The 21,208-nt window shown below is 53.9% G+C and overlaps 1 protein-coding gene across 1 annotated transcript in view; it reads left to right on the top strand.

The window, feature by feature from the left end:
* PREX1 (phosphatidylinositol-3,4,5-trisphosphate dependent Rac exchange factor 1) overlaps positions 1 to 21,008 on the top strand; it is a 205,285-nt gene extending 184,277 nt beyond the window's left edge. Inside the window, exons 27-40 of the mRNA XM_033186674.1 lie at positions 1,263 to 1,351; positions 3,431 to 3,513; positions 3,662 to 3,752; positions 6,062 to 6,190; positions 8,137 to 8,178; positions 9,194 to 9,414; positions 11,104 to 11,203; positions 13,391 to 13,534; positions 13,639 to 13,753; positions 15,240 to 15,306; positions 16,403 to 16,575; positions 18,052 to 18,154; positions 18,410 to 18,477; positions 20,097 to 21,008. Coding sequence (XP_033042565.1) covers positions 1,263 to 1,351; positions 3,431 to 3,513; positions 3,662 to 3,752; positions 6,062 to 6,190; positions 8,137 to 8,178; positions 9,194 to 9,414; positions 11,104 to 11,203; positions 13,391 to 13,534; positions 13,639 to 13,753; positions 15,240 to 15,306; positions 16,403 to 16,575; positions 18,052 to 18,154; positions 18,410 to 18,477; positions 20,097 to 20,139 — 1,468 coding nt within the window. The 3' untranslated portion in view covers positions 20,140 to 21,008. The remainder of the gene's footprint in view (positions 1 to 1,262; positions 1,352 to 3,430; positions 3,514 to 3,661; positions 3,753 to 6,061; positions 6,191 to 8,136; positions 8,179 to 9,193; positions 9,415 to 11,103; positions 11,204 to 13,390; positions 13,535 to 13,638; positions 13,754 to 15,239; positions 15,307 to 16,402; positions 16,576 to 18,051; positions 18,155 to 18,409; positions 18,478 to 20,096) is intronic.
* Positions 21,009 to 21,208: the final 200 nt, after the last annotated feature.

Genomic DNA, 21,208 nt, shown 5'->3' with positions numbered 1-21,208 from the left:
GTGGGCTCAGGGTGCTGTTGCTCATAGCGTGGTTCTGGGGGATTTTCTGAGCCCCCTGAGCCCCCAAAACCCATTTAGGCTCCCCAGTCACAAAGCTGACATTTTAGGATCTGCCCTCCATGGACCCATCTGTTCTGCCTCGGTGTCACCCCACACATGCTGACACGATGTTGTCAGGCTCAAGGGCAAGATTCCGTGGTGTGTTTGAAAACTCAGTGTAAGACATGTGGTTTCTGAAACAAACACTATTTATGTTTATTTGGTCCAAGGAGGAAGAGCGCAGGTCTTTCCCCTCCTAACCTGAGAAGATCTGAATTTTCTACTGGTTAATTATAACAAGATCAGTGAGGTCCTAATTAGTGGGTTAAATAGACTAAAACTCAGATTCCTATAGGAAGCCATATAATGGGTCAGTTTAATTCCTTCCTACAGATAAACAGACACTGTGGTCCCAGTGAATTTGCCTACAAATGTGACCTCACATTTGCCCACGGTGGTTACAGTGGAATCTTAGAAGGGTGCTTTAGTGAGCAAAAATCAGAACTGATACAGTTTGAGAAGACAGACCTTCCCCCCAGTTCTCCCAGTGTGAATGTTCTTTCGGTCGTCAAGGGATCTGCCTGACCCCCCATTTCTGGCTCGCCTGGTGTCTGTAGAACGAGATGCTCTGGCTGCTGTGGCATTGTGTGTCCTCAGAGCCTCATGTCCGTAGTCTCAGATTTCGCCGTCTCTCTGGGATTTCATTCTTACATTTTTGGGTTCTCCAGTTTTTCCTTTAATTTTCAAAAAGGTGAAGGAAAAAATATCAGGATCGTGAGTTTTAATCTCCCACACCTTCCGAGTTCCTGGGCCGTAGCAAATCCGATCCAGTCCGTGTCCTCATGAGGTTTCCAGCCAGGCTGGGGGCTGGGGAGACGGAAGACAGAGCCGTGTGGAATAGGCAGGTGTCTCAGGGCAAGGCTGTCCCTTGGGGACACTGGACAGAGTGACACCTCAGTGAAAAGGATTCACCATCCTCCTCCTATTTCTGTGTTTCTGTGCTAGAGCCTAGAAACGTTTCCCAGCCCTCAGGCAAGGAAAACCACCAGGCCGGCCTTCCCTGCCTTTGGGCCCCGGGACCGGTGCTCGATGCCCCCTCTGGGCTGTATGCCCACCCGAGGGCCCAGGGATTTTGTCTACACTGTAGGAAGTGGGTTTCGGGTGCCAGGATCAGATGGCCTGAACTCAGGGTGACTCAGCCCCTTCTCTGGGCTTCTTTGCAGCGAGTGTAACAGCAATCGGGACTCGGTCCTGTCCTACACCAGCGTAAGAAGTAACAGCTCCTACCTGGGCAGCGACGAGATGGGGTCTGGTGAGTGGAGCGGCAGCGGCCCGTGCTCAGGGAGAGAGGTTCCTCCCCATGAGATTTAGTTTTAGTTTATTTTATTATACTTTCCCCTGCGTTATGTTGTTTTGTATGCGTGGTCCTGTACTTGACTTCCTTCCATTCACTCATTCAGCAAGTATTTCTTGAGCCCGTAATATGTGCCAGGCACTGGGAATGCGACAGTGAATGAAACAAACATCTCAGCCCTGTTGGAGCTGACGTTCTCCGTGAATGTCGTGGAGATGGAGCAAATAGAGGCATGCGTGGTGCAATTCTGTATGCTTCATGTGTGATGAGTGTTGTGATGAGTGAGCTGACAACTAAACAGGGTGACTTCATGGTTTATGTAAAAATGATACGTGTGCAAACCAAAAATCCAAACGACACGGAGCAGTTCAAAGAAGTACCTAAGCCCGGGCGTGGTGGCTCACGCCTGTAATCCCAGCGCTTTGGGAGGCCGAGGCTGGTGGATCATTTGAGGTCAGGAGTTTGAGACCAGCCTGGCCAACATGGTGAAACCCCGCCTCTACTAAAAATATAAAAATTGGCCGGGCGTGGTGGCTCAAGCCTGTAATCCCAGCACTTTGGGAGGCCGAGGCTGGTGGATCATTTGAGGTCAGGAGTTTGAGACCAGCCTGGCCAACATGGTGAACACTGTCTCTACTAAAAATACAAAAATTAATTGGGTGTGGTGGTGCACGCCTGTAATGCCAGCTACTCAGGAGGCTGAGGCAGGAGAATCACTTGAACCTGGGAGAGGGAGGTTGCAGTGGGCTGAGATCGCGCCACTGCTCTCCAGCCTAGGTGGCAGAGTGAGACTCCATTTCAAGAAACAAGCAAACAAAGAAACAACAAAAAGAAGTCCATAAAAATGAATGAGAGTCTCATCATCTCCCCCGGAAATGACCCTCGCCAGCATTTGGAGCTCATTGGTGGGGCCTGTGAATGCGTGGATGGACAGGTGGGTGGATGGATGGACAGACAGACATAGACAATATTTTATAAATTAGATCATACTGTACTTACAACTTTTTTTAAAATTTTTATTTTTTTGAGACAGAGTCTCACTCTGTTGCCAGGCTGGAGTGCAAGGGCACAATCTCAGCTCACTGCAACCTCCGCCTCCCACGTTCAAGCGATTCTCCTGCCTCAGCCTCCTGAGTAGCTGGGACTGCAGGTGCCTGCCACCACATTCAGATAATTTTTATATTTTTAGTAGAGATGGGGGTTTCACCATATTGGCCAGGATGGTCTCGATCTCTTGACCTTGTGATCCACCTGCCCCGGCCTCCCAAATTGCTGGGATTAAAGGCATTACTGAAAGCCTGAAATTGCTTTTTATTTTAGTCTTGTTTACTTCAGACTTCAAAGCAGTTCATTTTGCAAGTTGGGTTGTGTATCCACATGGTGCATAATTCAGAAGGCCCCAGAGGGTGCACGGTGACAAGTCTCCCCCAAAACCCTTGGTTCTCAGGCTGTCACTGCTGTTCCCACTGTCACTATAGTCTTGCGTGTCCTTTCAGAGATAGTCTGTGCGTAACAATTTAATTTTAATTATACTTCAATGAACAGAAGAAAAAGAAGCTCAAGTACAATGGAAGAAATTGCTGAACTTTAGATACGTATTTCATCACCTAAGACAGTCAGCTGCACAAACTGGCCCCAAGAGCCTCTAGGAAGGAGTTGGGTGTGACAGCTGATGTAACTGAACCAACTGAGCAAGGAATCAGGATACGCGGCATCCAGCTCCTTCTGTCTGTCCCTCAGTCCCTCCTTGGCAGAATGGAAACAGTGCTTTACAGTCAGTGCTTTACAAAAAGCAGTGCTTTACAATCTTGTCATGCGTTAGTTAGTGCCTGTTGTCCATTTTGCAGATGAAGAAACTGAGGCTCAGAGAGGTCAGGCGATTTTCCCGGTGGCTCACAGCCAGGACCTAGTCTTCAGACTCCAGATCCCCTGTGGGTTTGGAGTTCTGTAGCTGTATCCCCTTCTTGGGAAAGTGCTGGGGATGGTGTGAGGTGGGGCAGAAATGACTGATGGCTGTTACTTCTACCTCCCGCCAAGGAGATGAACTGCCCTGTGACATGCGAATCCCATCTGACAAGCAGGACAAGCTTCATGGCTGCCTGGAGCACCTCTTTAACCAGGTAGGAACTTTGCCCCACTCCTGGTGCAACTTTGGGTTCCTCCTGTCACACCTGGGGAGGGCCCGTGACCCGGGGGCTGTGGGTCCCAGACATCTGCAGTGTGTAGGGCCATGGGGCCCAAACCAACCCGGGGCTTCTTGCCACCCAGGTGGACTCCATCAATGCTCTCCTCAAGGGACCAGTCATGAGCCGGGCTTTTGAAGAAACCAGGCATTTCCCCATGAACCACAGCTTACAAGGTGAGGGGATAGCCAGCATCCACGGAGACAGCCTGCGATGGGGAAGGGTGTTAGACGGGGGTGGGGGGGGCGGGGGATGCCTGGGCTCATGCTCAGCTCTGCCCCTCTACTGCTAAACGACTGTGGGGATCATCCAGGGGACAGTGATTTTAGCCCTTGGGGCACATCCAGCCCGTGGCCTGTTTTTGTAGACTCTGAGCCAAGAATGGTTCTTTTCCTTTTTCTTTTGGTTTTCTTTCCTTTCCTTTCCTTTCCTTTCCGTTCCGTTCCCTTCCTTTCCGTCTTGCTTTTTGGAGAAAGGGTCTCACTCTGTCACTAAGGCTGGAGTGCAATAGTGTGATCACAGCTCACTGCAGCGTTGACCTCCCAGGCTCAAGTTTTCCTCACAACTCAGCCTCCTATCCTAAGTAGCTGGGACTACAGGTGCACACCACTTCTCCTGGCTAATTTTTTATTTTTTATTATTTTATTTTATTTATTTATTTTTGTAGAGGCATGGTTTTGCCCTGTAGCCAAGGCTGGTTTTGAACGCCTGGTATCAAGTGATCCTGCTGCCTTGGCCTCCCAAAGTGCTGGGATTCCAGGCGTGAGCCACTGTGCCCAGTCTTCCTTCATGTCTTTTAAACCATACTCATTTTTTTCTTATTATTGATGTCACTTTTCAAAAAGTATTGCTCTTAATTTTGAAAGGACCTTATTGAACAACTTATGTATGAAAAGCCAGTATAATATGCCAAAAATTTGTGATAAACCATAATGATAAATTAAATGCGAACAACAGCAACAAAATATCGTTACACTGCAGTTAGGCACTGTTGCCTGCCAAGGGCTCCTTGTTCTTCATTTAAGAGAGGGATTTGTGAATTAAAGAAGTATTAAGGGCTTACCAGCACCAAATTGAGACTTTCTTCTTGAAATGATTGAGAGAAAAGGATTGAAATTTCGTATGTTCTCCCACTTACCTTTCCTCCCATTTACCCACCTACCCACCCTACTCATCCACCCAACGTACTATCCATCCATCCAGCCATCTACCCTCCCACCATCGATCCATCCATCCATCCATCCATCCATCCCTCCACCCACACACCCATCCATCCATCCACTCATCCATTTATCATCTAGCTATCCATCCATCCATTCACCCACTCATCCACCCATCCACCCATTGATCCATCCATCCATCCACCCACCCATCCACCCAGCTACCCATTCACCATCTGTCCATCCATCCACCCACCCACCCACCCATCCGCCCAACTACCCATTCACCATCTGTCCATCCATCCACCCACCCACCCATCCAACCATCCACCCACCACCCATCCATCCACCCACCTATCCATCCATCCATCCATCCGCTTATCTGTCCATCCATCCATCCTTCCCTCCTTCCATCCATGTGCCCACTCTTTTACCCTTCTACCCACTCACCCATCTGCCTGTCTATTCATGCTTCTGTACATCCAGTAAATAATTTCTCAGAACCAGCTTGTGCCAGGCCTTGTACTGGGCACTGGAGATCCTGAGATGAATTTGATACTGCCCTGACCTCAAGGAGCTCCCAGTGAGATTGTAGGAGATAGAAATGCAGATGGGCACCCTTTCTTGCCACCAAGAAAGGGTGGGAAGTGGTGAGGACTTGGGGCTCCCCAGCTCAGCTGCACGTTCTGCTGTCTCAGGATCAGTTTTCAGGGATGGACCTCAGAAAGCAGAAACAGCAAACCTGCAAATATCTCCGAAACTGGGACCTTGCAGGAGGCAGGAGGAAAGAGGCCTTTGTCTTTTGCAGGGGCCTTTGTCTTCCTGGCGTCTGAATGGTGGGGCCAGAGGCAAGTCCCAGTGCTATAACTGCCCAGTTGTGTGACTTAAGGCATGTCACTTTCCCACTCTGTATGTGGGCTTCCTCCTCTGTGTAGGGAAAGGGTTAGAACTCATGTGCCATCTCAATTGGTTGTGGCTGTGAGGAGGTAGTTCCTGAGAATCCTTCTGTGGCTACAACATCCAGGTTTAGACGAAAGGAAAGCCATGATTGATTTGTGAGGTCTGCAATGGATTGGAGGTAGCTGTGGGGGAGTCCTGGTCTCAGAGAGCAGGAAGGAGTGCTGAGATTGATGAGTGATGTCTGCCATGGGTGTGGTACCATGACATAGTAGCACACTTACCCTCTGTGGACCAGATAATGCCCAGCTCCCTTGATCTAGGATTATGAGCTCTGGGATCTGTGATGGGACATAGGCCTTTGTGCCACCATTCTCCAAAGCTACCTCCGTCCCTTCCCTGGCCCTCATGCCACTTTCCTGCCCCAGAGTTTAAACAGAAAGAAGAGTGTACAATCCGTGGCCGGAGCCTGATCCAGATCAGCATCCAGGAGGACCCCTGGAACCTCCCCAACTCCATCAAGACTCTGGTGGACAACATTCAGAGATACGTGGAAGGTCGGTGGGCAGGGAGGGTGCATCATAGTGGGGAGGGGGCCGTGGCCTTTGGTGTGGAACGAGAGAATCAAGAATGGATCCAGCTCTGCAACCCCTGTTTCTCCATGCCCAGGGAGAGGACAAGAGAAGTGATGCCCTCTGTCAGCTGAGTGTCCTGCCCTGGGCAGGACATGACTTGAGCCCAGGAGTTTGACACCAGCCTGGGCAACATAGACCCTGTCTCTACCAAAACAAAAAACAGAAACAAAACCAAACTAAACAAAGCTCTGATTTTGGAGGCTGAAAAGGCTGAACCTGGTCTCTCTCAGCTTCCAAAACAGTGGATGTGTGTGTTCCTGTTATTGTCAGGGTAGGAGGGACACAGGCTGGCAGCCCACTGACCGGATTCAGGCCCACAGATGGGTTTTGATGCTGCAGCAGCAAAAACTGTGACTCTGCTGCCAGCTTGACAGAGCCTCTCACATAAAAACTTGGATTTCCGGCTACTCTTGAATAACCAGAAGATCTGGTGATTCCAGGCCCAGTCTCCCATCCTACCTTGGTGGAGAGGAGTGGCGGCCGCTCTCTGTACGTGGGGCCAAGGTGCTTTCCAGTGCACCCCAGTCTCCACCTCTCCCTGTGGCTTGGCGTCTGCTCCACGCATCTTATGTCACCTGCCTGGCCCTTGCTGGCTTTTGTGTCTGAGACTCCTGGGTTAGAAGGATGCGGACGAGGGATATGTTTGACCAGGACAGTGGGAGATTAGAGGACTCTGGGCTGTTCCCCCGGGGAACAGCAGCCTCGAGTTGGAGTCTCTGCGACTTCTGATCTGTCCTGTTCTCCAAAAGTGTAACTGGTGAAGAGCGTCGACTCTGGGTCCAGACCACCAGGGCTTGAATCCCAGCTCACCCACTTACTGGCTGTGCGATCATGGCGAGTTCCTTGAAGCCTCTGGCCTTAGCTCCTTCCTGTGTCAAATGTGCCCACAGCGCCACCTCCCACCCATGTGGTCGGGAGGATGAAGTGAGTCAGCACAGGTCATGGTGCTCCGTGCCCTGGCTGCCTGGCGTGGTGAGTCCTGGCCTGGCTGCCTGGCGTGGTGAGTCCTGACAAGCACGCACCACCGCAGCTGCTCTCGTTCTTACCCTGCCCAGCCCTGAGTCCTGCAGCCCTCCCTGGAAAGAAGGCACCCCAAGAAACCAAATCCAAAGCCCTTCCACATCTTTCTAAGCCCTTTCTGGGCCAAGGAGCATCTTTTGAAGAAAAGAGACCAGGATGTTCAGCCTGGAAGAAATGAACTTTCTTTTGCAGGACAGACCGTCCCATGTAGGATGAGAATATGTATGTGAGGCTATTAGGAGCGTGTGTCTGTGTCTTGTGTGTGCACTTGTGTGTCTGTTGTTTGTGTGTCTGTGTGGATGCATGTGTACCTGTGTGTGTACATATGTATGTGAGTCTGCATGTGAGTGCACGTGTGTGGTGTGCACTTGGGTGTCTGCTGTGTGTGCTTGTGTGGGTGCATGTGTGCCTATGTGTGCATAGGTGAGTCTGTGTATGAGTATATGTGTCTCTGTGTGTGGCATGCACTCGGCTGTGTGTTGATGTGTGAGTGTATGTCTGGATACGTGTGTACGTAGGTTGTACATGTGAGTGTGCCCATACTTATGTGAACAAGCTGTGGGGCAGGGGCCATGGCCCAGGGGTTAAAGGGGCTGGTTCCGCCTGTGTCCGCAGCTTGCATGTGCAGATGGGCCTTATGGTTGGGGTTCCACTGCCCGAGGTCAGGGGTTCCTGGAGTTCACCTAACAGTCTATAAAACCTCCTTGAGCACAGCCTTGGGTGCCAGGACTTTGCTATGAAGGGTCAGAGCACCTTGGGAGGTGCCATGGGGAGGGGCTGAGTCCTGCCCTCACCTCTTGCTGCCCCATCCCAACCTGTCCCTGTTTCTCTCTCCCTTCTCCTTCCAGATGGGAAGAACCAGCTGCTCCTGGCCTTGCTGAAGTGCACAGGTGAGGGCTTTAAAGGTGTGTGTGGGGCACATGCCTGGCCTCTTCCACCGCTCAAAGCTCACCATCCATGCCCTCAGGGCCTGGACTCGGGGAGGCAACGCTTTGGCCTGGAGCCCCTCCAAGATCTACTTGAAACTTACTTCTTCCTCATGTGTCCAAGGGACAAGTCTCAGGGCACTGGAGCCAGGAGCCCTGTCCTGTGGCACTGCCCAGGCCTGGGTAGATGTTGACAGGGCTCTGGGATAGAGGACAATGTTAGGGAGGCCTGTGCCAGTAGAGCCTTCAGCCCCAGCCTGGGGGCTTCCACCCAGCGGAGAGTGGGGAAGAGGAAGCGGGAGGAGGTAGTGGGAGAATCTTGGAGACCTTCTCTATCCCTCTCTTCTTTCCAGAAATTCTCAGCCAAGGGGGTGCTACTGTAGGATCTGGGTCAAATGTGGTCACTGAAAACTCACTGGCCAGAAGCTGGCCAGGGAAATAATTCCTTCCAGAAGATTGGGACGCTGAGAGAGCAATTGCTTGAAACTGGCCAGTTCCTCAAACCATGGCAAGGCCAGGGACAGGGGTAAGGGCAGAGCTAGGGGGAGGAAGAGAGCGTAGTTCTCCAGTGTAGAGAAAATGCTAAATTGCATTTCTGAACACGTGGAGCTTGGCAGAAGAGCTTGGCACCTTTGGCATTCTACTGGCCAAGGCCAAGGAATCCCATAATGAGAGGAGAAATGGCTGAGGGTGCGGGTCTTGGGAAATCACAAGGTGTTTCTTTGCTTGGTTGGTTTTCAAAGCAGGCAGATGAGTCACTGAGAGAACAGTTTTGGCCAATGGGCTTGCGTTTTGGAGAACTTATTGTTGCGGAATTGGCTTTTGGTGGCTGGGATGTCCACCAAAAATAATTTCTGACCTATTGTTCGCCCTTTGCTGGGGGTTCCATGAGGGGTCCTGGACCCAGGGCTTTGGGGTGTGGGCCTCCTGGTGGTGTGGGAGCACCCCTCCAGCGAGGCCCCCTGCCCTCTGCCCGCAGACACAGAGCTGCAGCTGCGCAGAGACGCGATCTTCTGCCAGGCCCTGGTGGCCGCCGTGTGCACCTTCTCCGAGCAGCTGCTGGCGGCCCTGGGCTACCGCTACAACAACAACGGCGAGTACGAGGAGAGCAGCCGAGACGCCAGCCGCAAGTGGCTGGAGCAGGTGGCGGCCACGGGCGTCCTGCTGCACTGCCAGTCCCTGCTCTCGCCGGCCGCAGTGGTGAGTGGGGCGGCAGGGCGGCCCCACTGGCCCACCTGCTGGTGCCCGCCCAGGCAGGGGCAAGGGAGTGCCTGCCCACTCACTCAGGCTCCCCAGATCTTGTCATTCCCGCAGCTGCGATTTGTTGGGCACCTGTGTGCTGTTTTATGGGCACTGAAGGTGCAGCAGTGAACAAAACAGAGTCCCTGTACCAGGGATCTTCTCTCCCAGTGGGAGGGAAGGAGGCACACAGAGGTAATAGAATCCATGCTACATACGAGCAGGTGTCAGCCCAGGGCAGTTTCACCACTAGGGGACACTTGGCAATGTCTGGAGACGTTTTTGGTTGTGACAGCTGAGGGCCTGAGGTGGGAGTGGGGTGGTAGAAGCCAGAGATGCTCCTGCACATCCAGCCAGGCCCCCGAGAGTCACCCGTGCCTCTGAGGCTGGCTCCTGGAGCCCCTGCCACTGGCTAGTGGGGAGGCCTGGCCTTGGAGCATCCTCTGCCGGCTGCTGCTGCACGAGGTGCCTGCCTGGTGGGAGATTGGCTGTCACTTGATTCCCAGAATGCACAAGCTGGGGCCCAGGGAGGAAGCAGGGAACACTCAGCCCTCCCCTTCCTCTTCTCACATGGGGACGCTGGGCCCAGTTCCCTCATTCTCCAAACACTACGATGTGCCAGGCCCTGAGCTGGCCCTGGGGGCCTGAAGCTGACTTTCTAGTTGGGGGAAGCAGCTTGAGAAGAAGAAAGGGTGGAGGAGGGAAGGGAGGTGGAGAGAAGGGGAGCTCTGCAGGAAGCGTGGTGGGTGCTGTCCCCTAGATTAGGTGGTTTCAGAGACAGGCTATGTAAGGCGGTGATGCTTGAGCTGAGACCTCAGCCATCCAGGCAGACAGTGTGAGGAGGATTGTGCAGGGCAAAGAGACCAGTGTGTACCAAGGCCCCAAAGAGCGGGCGGTGTGGCCAGAGGGGAGCAGCAGGGGGCTGGGCAGATGGGGGGACCTGATCTGTAGGGCCTGAGACTTTATTCTGGAAGCAGAGGAGCTGTTCAGAGGCTTTCAGCTGGGTGAGTGATATAATTTGGGTTAAGTTTTCAAAACAGGACATGTAGGATGTATTGTTTGTGAGCAGAGAGTGGCAAAAGGGAAACCTGGTGTCATCTTGGTGAGAGACGGTGGACCCTTGAACCCAGGTGGTGGCCGGGAAGCTGGAGGGAGGTGGGTGGGTCTGGAGGAGGTTTTAGTGGCGACCCATCAGACTTGGTGATGGACCAGGCCCAGGGTGAGCAGGAGAGAAACTGAGAAGTCAAAGGTTTGGATCTTGGATGACTGAGTGAATGCTGCTGTTATTTGCTGACATGGGACTGACTGGGGGAGGTTGAGGAAGGAATTGGGGATTTTTATTTGAGTGTGTTAGGTTTGAGAAGGTTAAGTGTAGAAGCCTGGTTGGTGGTCCAGGCAGGAGAGGCAGTGACTTTCCTAGGAGCACTCAGCGAATGAAGGCAGAGATGGGTTCTGTGACCCTTGAAGGTGCAGGACAAGCCACAGAGCACACCATGATTTCACATCCACTCTGGAGAGTCACGCTCAGGACCTGGCACCCAGGGGGCCCACAGTCTGGAGTGCCAATTAGAGTTGAATTCAGCATCTTGATAGGAAACCCTGAGGCAGGATTGGCATCTGAGACTCCTCCGCGCTGTCTTCTTCCTGCAGAAGGAGGAACGGACCATGCTGGAGGACATCTGGGTGACCCTGTCAGAGCTGGACAATGTCACCTTCTCCTTTAAGCAGCTGGATGAGAACTATGTGGCCAGTGAGTGATTTCTGCCACCCCTCCACTGTGAGAGTTGGGGTCCTGGGGTGAAAGGGACAGCTCTCTGGGGTCACAGTGTCCTTCCCCTGCCTCGGGGCCAGCTGCCCAAGGTGAGCTCAGTACTCAGTGCTGTCAAATCTCATGCCTCCAACATGAGTGTGAGAGCTGAACTTTGGGGCACACATGGAAAAAGAGGGGTTTCTTTTTGTATGAACCCAGCTATCTCCAACAGCTCTTAAAAGAGAATGACACTACTGGTCAATTCTTAATAAAATTCTTCCCTAGAGATGTGAAGACTTGTTAAGATTTTTAAAGGGCTTAACTAAGTACAGTAATTAAGTTCCATCCTCCCTTCCTCCTTTGCTCTTGTCCTCTCCTCTCCTTCCTCCACCCTGTCTCCCCTTTCTCTTTCTTTCTCTCCTTCTCTCTGTTTGTATTTTCCACTCATCCTTCCACCTGCCCACCCATTTATTTATCCATCCATCCATGCATCCATCCACCCGTCCATCCGTCCGTCCATCCGTCCATCCATGCATGCATGCATCAATCCATCCACCCATGCATCCATCCAACCATCCATCCATCCATCCAGCCATGCATCCATGCATCCATCCATCCACGAATCCGTCCATCCATGCATCTATCCGTCCATCCATGAATCCATCCATCCATGCATCCATCCATCCATCCATCCATGCGTTCATGCATCCATCCGTCCTTCCATGCATCCATGCATCTATCCATGCATCCATTCATCCACTGATCCATCCAAATATCCATCCATCCATCCAATCATCATCCATCCATCCATCCATCCATCCATCCATCCATGCATGCATGCATGCATCTATTCATCCATCGATCCATCCAAACAAACATCTGTCTATCCAACTAACCATCATCCATCCATCCATTTACATGTCCATAATTATGAGCACATCATATGTGTCAGGCTGCATCTGGGGCCATGTAACACGATCGTCATTCTTGCCCTCCTGGAGCTCATAGTCTAGCCCAGTGCATCTCAGCCCTGCTTGCACTCTGGAATCATCGGGGGAGCTTTGCAACAATCCCAGTGCCCTGGGCCCTAGCAATTCTGATCAGTTCGTGGGGCGGGGCCTGGATGCTGGATAGCCTGGATGTGCAGCCAGGGCTAGGAACTGCTGGGCTTGCTTCTGAGACCAGGGGTTCTCAGAGCACGGCTCCTGGACCAGTTGATAGAAAGGCAGATTCTCCAGCCCAGCCAGAACTATGGCCTCAGAAACTCTGGAGGGGGAGCCCAGAGGCCTGTGTGCTGAAAGCCCTCCAGGGGCTTCTGAGGCGTGTGGGTTTAATCAGGAACCAGGCACTGGATTAGTGTTTCTCAGTTTTTTCATTTCATTAAATTTCATTTAATTTCATAAAAAACCTTTTTAGTCAATTTTTCCTAATTGCTGCACCCCCATGAAATTTTAATACTGTGGATCTATCTTATGTCTGTTTATCTGTGCACCTGGTGCTTATTATACATTAAAAGAGGGAAGTGTTTTCACCTCCTTGGGGACAGTGTCTGTCCTGCTGAAAATGCACGGACTAGAGTCTAGAGGAAGGGCAGGTTCTCTTTGAGTAGCAACTGGAATTGATTGGCGGCAGCTGCTTGTCTCCAGGCTGAGATTGGCTCGGGCAGAGCTTTGATCGATGAGTGATGTCTGCCATGGGTGCAGAATGGGGTCTGGGTACCATATTTTGCCCTCCCTGCCCTAGGTGCTTCCTTCTGGCTGTGAATCAGATGCATGCCCCGTTTGAGGGCAGCTTTTCCCAGGCAGGGGCCCTGGGCTACCGTGTGAGGGTACAAGGAGCACTGGGGAAGCTGTGACCCCAAATGCTGTGGACCCCCTAGCTAGGCAGAGTCCACATCAGGTTCAAGAATTAAGCAGCGGAACTAGGAGCTGATGAACAGGCAAAAGGGAGGTGTCAGCTGCAGTTCTTTGGAGAGTGAGAGGGAAGGGCTGTTGGAGGCTGTCCCTAGAGGGCAGGAGGGCAGGGAGGTCTGAGGCTACCCCTGTAGAGTCGGGATTCCAGGGAGGTCCCAGGGTGCCCCCCTGGACCTGAGGGCAGAGAAGTGCTAGCTGTTCTGGAGAGGTGTGCCAGGGCTTCCCTTGGCCTGGGCCTCGGTGGTGAGTCACCCTGCCCCGTGTCCTCCCGCAGACACCAATGTCTTCTACCACATTGAGGGCAGCCGGCAGGCGCTGAAGGTCGTCTTCTACCTCGACAGCTACCACTTCTCCAAGCTGCCCTCCCGCCTGGAGGGTGGGGCCAGCCTGAGGCTGCACACGGCACTATTCACGAAAGGTGAGCTTCAGGCCTGGGGCAGGGAGGACCACGGGGGCTGGGCCAAGGCCACTAAGCACACCAGCTCCCAACCGCCTGCCCACCCGCCACATCTCCCCTCCCAGCGCTGGAGAACGTGGAGGGGCTGCCTTCTCCAGGCAGCCAGGCCGCGGAGGATTTGCAGCAGGAGATCAACGCGCAGTCCCTGGAGAAAGTTCAGCAGTATTACCGCAAACTCAGGTATCTGCCTGGGGTCCCTGTTGGGAGCAGGAGTCAGGAAACCTCCACATGGAGTGGGCGTTAGCATGGAGGTGCCAGACGGACCCCCAGCATGGGCAGCGGGCCACACACCCTTTCTTGAGCGCCTGCTGTGCGACAGGACTCTTGGCCTGCATGAGATTCTCATGGCAATAGGCCATGGATCCCACTTTACAGAGGAGGCGAGGGAGGCCAAGAAAGCGTACACACTTGCCCAAGGCCACACAGCCAGGCAGTGGCTGAGTTTTGAACTGGGGTCTATTTGGTTCCAAAGGGGGTCCTTCCTACTGAGAGGAGCCGGCTTCATTCTGCAGAGGGTGGGAGCTAGGACAGGGGACCTTGGGACTCTTGGGCCTGTGAGTAATTAGTGCGGCTTGCAGGGTCTTGGCTGCTCAGAAGAGAACCCCAAGGGAGAAGGGGTGAGAGCAGGGACCAGGTGGCACCAGGAGGAAGGCACAGGTTCTGGGAGACAGCTTCTAAGTTCTGCAGCTCCTACTCCCGTCACCCTCCCCCATGGCCCTTCCTGTGTGTGTCACACCACCTCCCTCGGTGACAGAGGCAGGCCGAGAATTAAGAGCCCAGGGAGACAAGTATGGGTCTGGGCTTCATCATTTGGATGTGGGAAAATGAGGCTTCACTCATTTGCTCAGAGAAAGCATCCAGCCCAGTTACTGAAAACTGGCATCTGCTTGTTTGATCAGGGCTGTCACCAGTCTGTTCTGCGCCATCTGTGGAATATTCTGAGTCCTGCCTGTGTGATGCTTTATTCATCACTTCATTCAGCACATGTTGAGGCCTCCTGTGGGCCAGGCACTGTTCTGGGTGCTTGTTTGGGAATCTGCAGTGAGCAAAAAACAAAGTCCTGTTCTTCATGGAGCTCATATTCTAGAGCAAGGGTTGTCTGAATCTGGCCCACCTTGCCTCCCTGTTTTGTAAATCAAGTTTTATTAGCACACAGCTGCATTCCCTCATTTTCGCATCTTCTGTGGCTGCTTTCGTGCTGCAATGGCAGAGTTGAGCGGCTGGATCGAGACTCTCTTGTTCACAAAGCCTAAAATATTTACCGTTGGGCTCTTCACAGAAGAAGTTCGCAGACCCCTGTTCTGGTGGGGGAAACGAACGATAAACCAGTAAGCCCAGAGCCATGAGGCGCCAAGTGGTGAGAAATACTCAGAAGAGAGAAAAAGCAGGACCAGGGCCTGAGGAGCAGAGGGCTGGGGGCTGCTGTGGACGGGCAGGCAGGGAGGGGTGGTATTGGAGGAGTGCGCCTAGGAGGCCCCTGTTTCCCCCCGGCTGTTGTAGGAACAGGTGCCTGTGGGTGAGCACAGCCTACAGGTGCTCTCAGGGGTTTCCTTCTGAGGGTCGGCAGAGGGCGGAGTCACAGTGGCTGCAGGAGTTGGGACCCGGGTAGGGGCAGGAGGATGGTGGGTGTGGTGGCCCCCGCCTCATCCCCATCTTTCTCTTACAGGGCATTTTACCTGGAGCGGTCTAATCTGCCCACGGATGCCAGCACCACGGCAGTAAAGATAGACCAGGTATGTCCACCTGCCCTCCTTCCGCTGCAGGGAGCTTGGGCAGGGTGGGGTGCTCAGGAGTCAGGATTCAGCCGACAGGCTCAGGGTTGTGCCCCAGCAGATTCTAGCCCAGAAGCCCTTGAGACCCTGCAGTCTCTCCTCCTCCAGGAAGTCTTCCACGATAGCTTCCTCGTCATTCCCCGACTTCCTGGGATGATTTATTTTTGCTGGCACCCGCCCATCTCTGCCACTCCAGTCTCCCTTATTAACCACGGCATTTCTCTGAGGCTGGAGCCTGGACCTTATGACAGATGTAACCTGTATGGCATTCTTTTCATTTTGTGTGTTTCAAATTTGCTGTCAACCTTTAGAAATCAAAAGATTTCCCATAAAAACGGAGGCTTCCAGCTTTTCTGGAGGAATGGGAAGATCTGGCTGTTGGGGACCATGTTGCCATATGTCCCTGTTGGCCCAAGCCCGGTGCAGCTGCCTCTGAGGGGCTTTGTTAGTTCGGCTCCTTGGGCTCCTTGCCTCTGACCCTCAGCGCATGTCTTTTGGTCTTGCGGTTTTCTAGGTTCAGGCAGGCCTCGAATGTGCTGATGATTTTGGGGTGCTGCCTTGGGGCTGTGAGCTGGGGGCTCTGGGAGGAGGGTGGGCACAGCCATTTGGGACTTAACACTCTGGCTGGTGGAACATCCCCACATGTCCCCACAGCACAACTCATTAGTGAACCGTCACTTGCACGTGGGAGTCAGGGAATGCTGGGGCAGAAGGGAAGGCTCTTCCTGGAGAGGGGGCACTTGTGTTGGTCTTGACAGGCTGGGAGAGGGCACTTGCTTCAGGTTTTGCTGGGGACACACCTGGGCAACTGAGAGCGTGTCCTGAAATAGATGGTGAACACCGACTGCCAGCTTGCAGTGCAGTGGGGAGCCACAGAGGGTTCTTGAGCAGAGGTTATAGAAGATTGAATTGCATTGTCATCCCCAGAGGGGGAGCTGGGAGGCAGCTGCAGGAACAGCTGGATTAGAAGGAGACGGTGGGGGAGGAGGGCCGGATGGGGGCTGAGGGGCTGTGGGGACCTCCTCCAACTCCCCTGGCATGTGTGGTGCCCCCACAGCTCATCCGCCCCATCAATGCCCTGGACGAGCTCTGCCGCCTCATGAAGTCCTTTGTCCACCCGAAGCCTGGTGCCGCTGGGAGCGTGGGCGCCGGCCTCATCCCCATCTCCTCAGAGCTCTGCTACCGCCTGGGGGCCTGCCAGATGGTCATGTGTGGCACGGGCATGCAGAGGTGAGCTGCTGCCCGCTGAGTCGGGGTGTGGGGAGGGGCTGGCCCAGCTTCTGGTCAGTTTGGGGGCCTGTGGCAAGGAGGCAGGAAGGCTGGGTTCCAATCCTGGTTCTGCCATTGCCTGTGGAGCCCTGACAAGGCCTTGGCTCTGTCTACGTCTCAGTTTGTCTGTCTGTGAAATGGGATGGCAGCAGCAGGTGGTCCTAGCAGGGCCGTGGAGCCACCTGCTGCTCTAACGCCGTGGTGAATGTGCATGAGAGCTGTGCCCTGTGGTCCCGCCGGAAGCCTTGTTCAATATTAACAATAGCAATGGCCTGACTGGAGGCTCCCCTACCTCCTACCTCCTACCTCTGTTCTTTGTCCCCACTGCTCATCCCAGGGAGGAAGAGGTCACCTTCTCCAGAGTCCTTCCTGACCTCCCGTTACAAACTGTGCCTGCTCCCCACTCAGTGCCCTCCCAACCCTCTCTTCCTCTGCAGCCCTCACCCCCTGCAGACAGCACCCTTCATTGGTGTATTCATTTCCTCCCTGGGTCCCTCAGGGCAGGGCCGGGTCTGGGAGGGCAGGGGCCCCTTTTGTTCTCTGCTGTTCCCCAGGGCCTAGAGCAGTGCCTGGCCTGAGGCAGATGCTCAAGAAACATTTGCTGAATAACTGTTTCTTGGGGCCTGTGCTCCCTGCCTCCTAGGTCGTTGATGTTCCGTGCAGATTAACTCCTTCCCATCTTTCTCTACCAGTGCGGTAGCAGGGCCTATTTTAGGGGATCTCACCTAGGAGCAGTTTTACCCCCGGGGAACATTTGGCAACCTCTGGACACAGTTTTGGTTGTCACAACTTGGAGGAGGGAGGAGCTCCTGGCCTCTAGTGGGTGGAGGCCAGGATGCTGCTCAGCTTCCTGTGGTTCCCAGGACAGCCCCTCCAGCTGGGCCAGGGTCCTCTGTGCACCACCGTGCTCCCTATTTCATAGTTATCTTATAGGGAAACTGAGGTTAACTTACCTACCCAGGGTCATGGAGGAGTTACGTGGAGGGACAGGATTGGAATCCCAGAGGTCTTGCTACAGAATCCACTTTCTAGAACTGTTGAGAAACGCAGAGAGGTGTGAATCAATGTGTCCGTCTCAGACCCCACTGAGCTGGCAAGTCGTGAGGGTTCCAGGGAGTCCCCCATTCACTCAGCAGATATTTACAAAGTTCTCCTCTGAGCGAGGCGCTGGGAAAGTCACAGGGAACTCAACAGGGCTTTTGTAGACGGGGAAGCACCAGAGCACCTGCGAGTGAGGGTGGCCGCTGCCTGGAGGAGGAGGAGCAAGCGGGGAGGGACAGCAGGAGGAGGTGCTGCCGTGATGGTCAGGACTGGGTCTGGGAGGCCTTGGAGGGACAGGAAGTTGCCCCAGCTCTCCCCCACTGTCCTCTGACTCCCGCTGTCCTCCCCCTACCACTGTCCCCCCACTCCCCTGCTGTCCTCCTTCCCCCACTGCAGGAGCACCCTGAGCGTGTCCCTGGAGCAGGCGGCCATCTTGGCACGGAGCCATGGGCTGCTGCCCAAGTGCATCATGCAGGCCACGGACATCATGCGGAAGCAGGTGAGACCACTTGGCCACAGGGTCCCCCAGCACCCTGGACTGAGGGCATGGCATGCTTGCAGCCAGGGTGGGATGAGGGGCTATCTTGGGACTGTAGCCACCTGCCCCAGACCTGAGCCTTCTCTGAATCTGGAGGGGAGCAAGGATTTTAGCTTCTGAGTCCTTGGGCTTCTGGGCCCCAGCCCGACCCCGCAGTGTGCTTCCTCAAGTGCCCTGAACCTGCAGAGGCCCCGGCCTGATGGTTCCTTCTTCCAGGGCCCGAGGGTGGAGATCCTGGCCAAAAACCTGCGAGTCAAGGACCAGATGCCCCAGGGTGCTCCGCGGTGAGTGGCTGCCTCGTCTGCCCCTTCATGTCCCCTCCCAGCTGGCCAGGACCAGGACCTGGGTTTGGCATCATGTTCCTGGCCTAACCCCTAATGCTCAGATGGGGCTTCCCCTCTCATTTATGGGGAACCTCTTTGAGGAGCAATAGACGCAACTACGTCACCTCCTGAAGGAGCTCCTGCTTCCACTGGGAAGATGAGCAAGGCCCCCAGGTGTGCCATGGGCGGTGGCTCTGTGCCATCCTCCCACCTCACTACCACTGTGCCCTCAGCCCCATGCCCCGTCAGCCCTGAGCCCCCACCCCGTGCCCTCCACCCTATGTCCTATGCCCTGTGCCCCTCACCCTGTGCCCCCTACCCTGAGTCCCTGACCCCTGAGCAGCTTTAACCTGGGGTGGAGTTAAGAATGCTGTGATTTTAGCTGATCCAACCTAAGCTAACTTTTTAGTCATTTACAGAAATGCGAACTGAACAGCAGCCTGGGCCCGGGCCTTCGGTGCCTGATTTGCAGGAATGCGCTCTGTTCCTGCCGTCTTTGGCACTGGGAGTGCTGTTTCCTCCTGTCCTCCCATCCTGCTCTCTCTTGACGTGGTTTTCAGTCTTCCTCTTGGTGCCACGTGCAGGCCCTTTAGGATCATGAAGTCGTTTCCGTCTGATCCTCTCTCTGTCTCCACAGCCCTAGTTTGCTGTCGTCATCTGCCCACAAGTTTTAAATAACTCTTGTTTTGAAATAATGTGACTCCCAAGAAGTTGTAAAAATAGTCCACAGTTCCATGGACCCTTCAGGCAGCTTCCCCCAGCAGCAAAGTCTTACGTAACTACAGAGTGCCGGCAACACCTGCTGCCAGTGGTGACGAGTCACTGCAATGCTGTGGCGCTGGGGGCTCCACACACACCTTCTTTATGTCTCACGAGTGGCACGTGATCCCTTTCAATACCTTCACGGCCTTTGCTCTGTGCCAGGCACTGTCCAATCGCTTCCTCTCTGTGGACTCATTAATCCAAACAGCTGCCCTGTGAGCCAAGTCCGGCTGTCATCCCCACTTGGCAAGTGGGGATGCTGAGGCACAGAGAGGTTAAGTATCTTGTCTGACATCACACAGCTAGTAAATGGCAAAGCTGGGATTCTGAACCCAGGCAGTCCCGGCCTGGAGCCCGAACTCTTACCACATGAGACCACATGTGCAGCATTGCGGTCTGCTTGCCTGAACACCACGCAGCCTCCTGTCTGGTCCCCCGGCTCCAGAACCATCTCTGCATACAGAGGTTCCCAGGATAGATCAAGTGAAACAGCGTAAGGGGTAGAGTGCTGTGGCCAGCTGGCCGCCAGTAGTGTGGAATGTGCGCCCCACCCCCACGTAGCTGAACGCACAGGTGCACATGTAGACACGTCTTCATTTGTAAATGCCAGTCTCTGAGTGGGCAGAGACTGCCTGTGGGGAGGGGCCTGGCAGCCGGCAGAAGGCGTGGGCGATAGAGATATTTTTCTCTGCATCTTTTATACACCTGTGAGTTTGTGTTTCTGGGCATGAATTACATATCCAAGTAAAAATGGAAATAATACAAATAGGTCCTGGCCCACCCCGGCCTCTCCTCATTCTCTTTGCCTCCATCCCCAGCCTCTACCGCCTCTGCCAGCCGCCGGTGGACGGGGACCTCTGAACGCCCAAATGCCCCACGCCGGGCCATGGCCTCTGGAGCTGGGATTTGGGAGGACACAGTAGGGCAGCGCCGGCCTTCTCCAGAGATGGCCCAAGGCTTCCGTGGCTGCCCGTTCCGGGACCTGCCCAGCGTCCTTCACCAGCTCCTTCCAGGACAAGCCTGGCCACCCTCTCTGTGACGACGAGCTGGCTGATTGGCCCTGGGCCGGCCCATTCTCCACGTGCCTGCCGGAAGCTGGAGGGGTGCTGGAGACTCATATAGCTGATGGGAGCAGCTGGTGCCTGGGCTTCTGCTCCTGCGTCCCCAGAACCCAAGGGAACGTCATGCAGGCCACATGGGCCCCCTGGCTCCCTCGGGATGGTTCCACTTGCACTTTTGCAACCCTGGTTTCCTTCACAGTCCACATTCCAGGTGACCACACGTGTCTCCTCCTCCTCATCTTAGCTTCCAGGTGCACCCTAACCCTGTACTAACCTGCTTGGTGGACTTGGAAAAGACTTGGCTCTGTCGGGAAAGGAGAGACGGGGCCTCCATCACGCCTGTTACCAGAGGATCCCCGAGAGCCACACCAGCTCTGGACATCATCGCCCCTGGAACTGGGGCCACCAGCCCTGGGCACGAGATTTGCTCTGACTTTATTTATATGGCGTGAAATCTCTGGTTTATTTTGGGATTCTTTTTGTTGTTGGTGTTGTCAAGATTTGTTTTTTCTAAAGTTGTGTGATTATATATTTGACATTTTAAATTTCAAAGAAAAGTATATTGTCTTAACAGGGGACCAAGAGAAGGTAGTATTGATAACTGTTCCCACCTCTACTAAAAAAAGAGCAAAAACGAAAAACTAAATTATTGAAAAATTTTAAAATGTCAGTGTTTCCTGTTTGTTAATATTAGGGTTGTAAGGTGTTGTTTTTAGGTATGGACTGTGATTCCTTCCCCCACCCTCCGTTCTCCAGCGGTTTCCCGGTGTTCACTCGCTCTCTTTGAGTGACAGGCTACAAGAGCCTGAGAGGTGGCCGGCCAGGGTTGGAACCGGAGGGGTCTGAGTCCCACCTGAGGTGCCATGTCA

The sequence above is a fragment of the Trachypithecus francoisi genome, unplaced genomic scaffold (genome assembly GCF_009764315.1).
Source record: "Trachypithecus francoisi isolate TF-2019V2 unplaced genomic scaffold, Tfra_2.0 Lachesis_group21, whole genome shotgun sequence".
Lineage (NCBI taxonomy): Eukaryota > Metazoa > Chordata > Mammalia > Primates > Cercopithecidae > Trachypithecus > Trachypithecus francoisi.
Note: the sequence above shows the minus strand (reverse complement) of the source record. Positions and strands in the feature narration are given on the sequence as shown.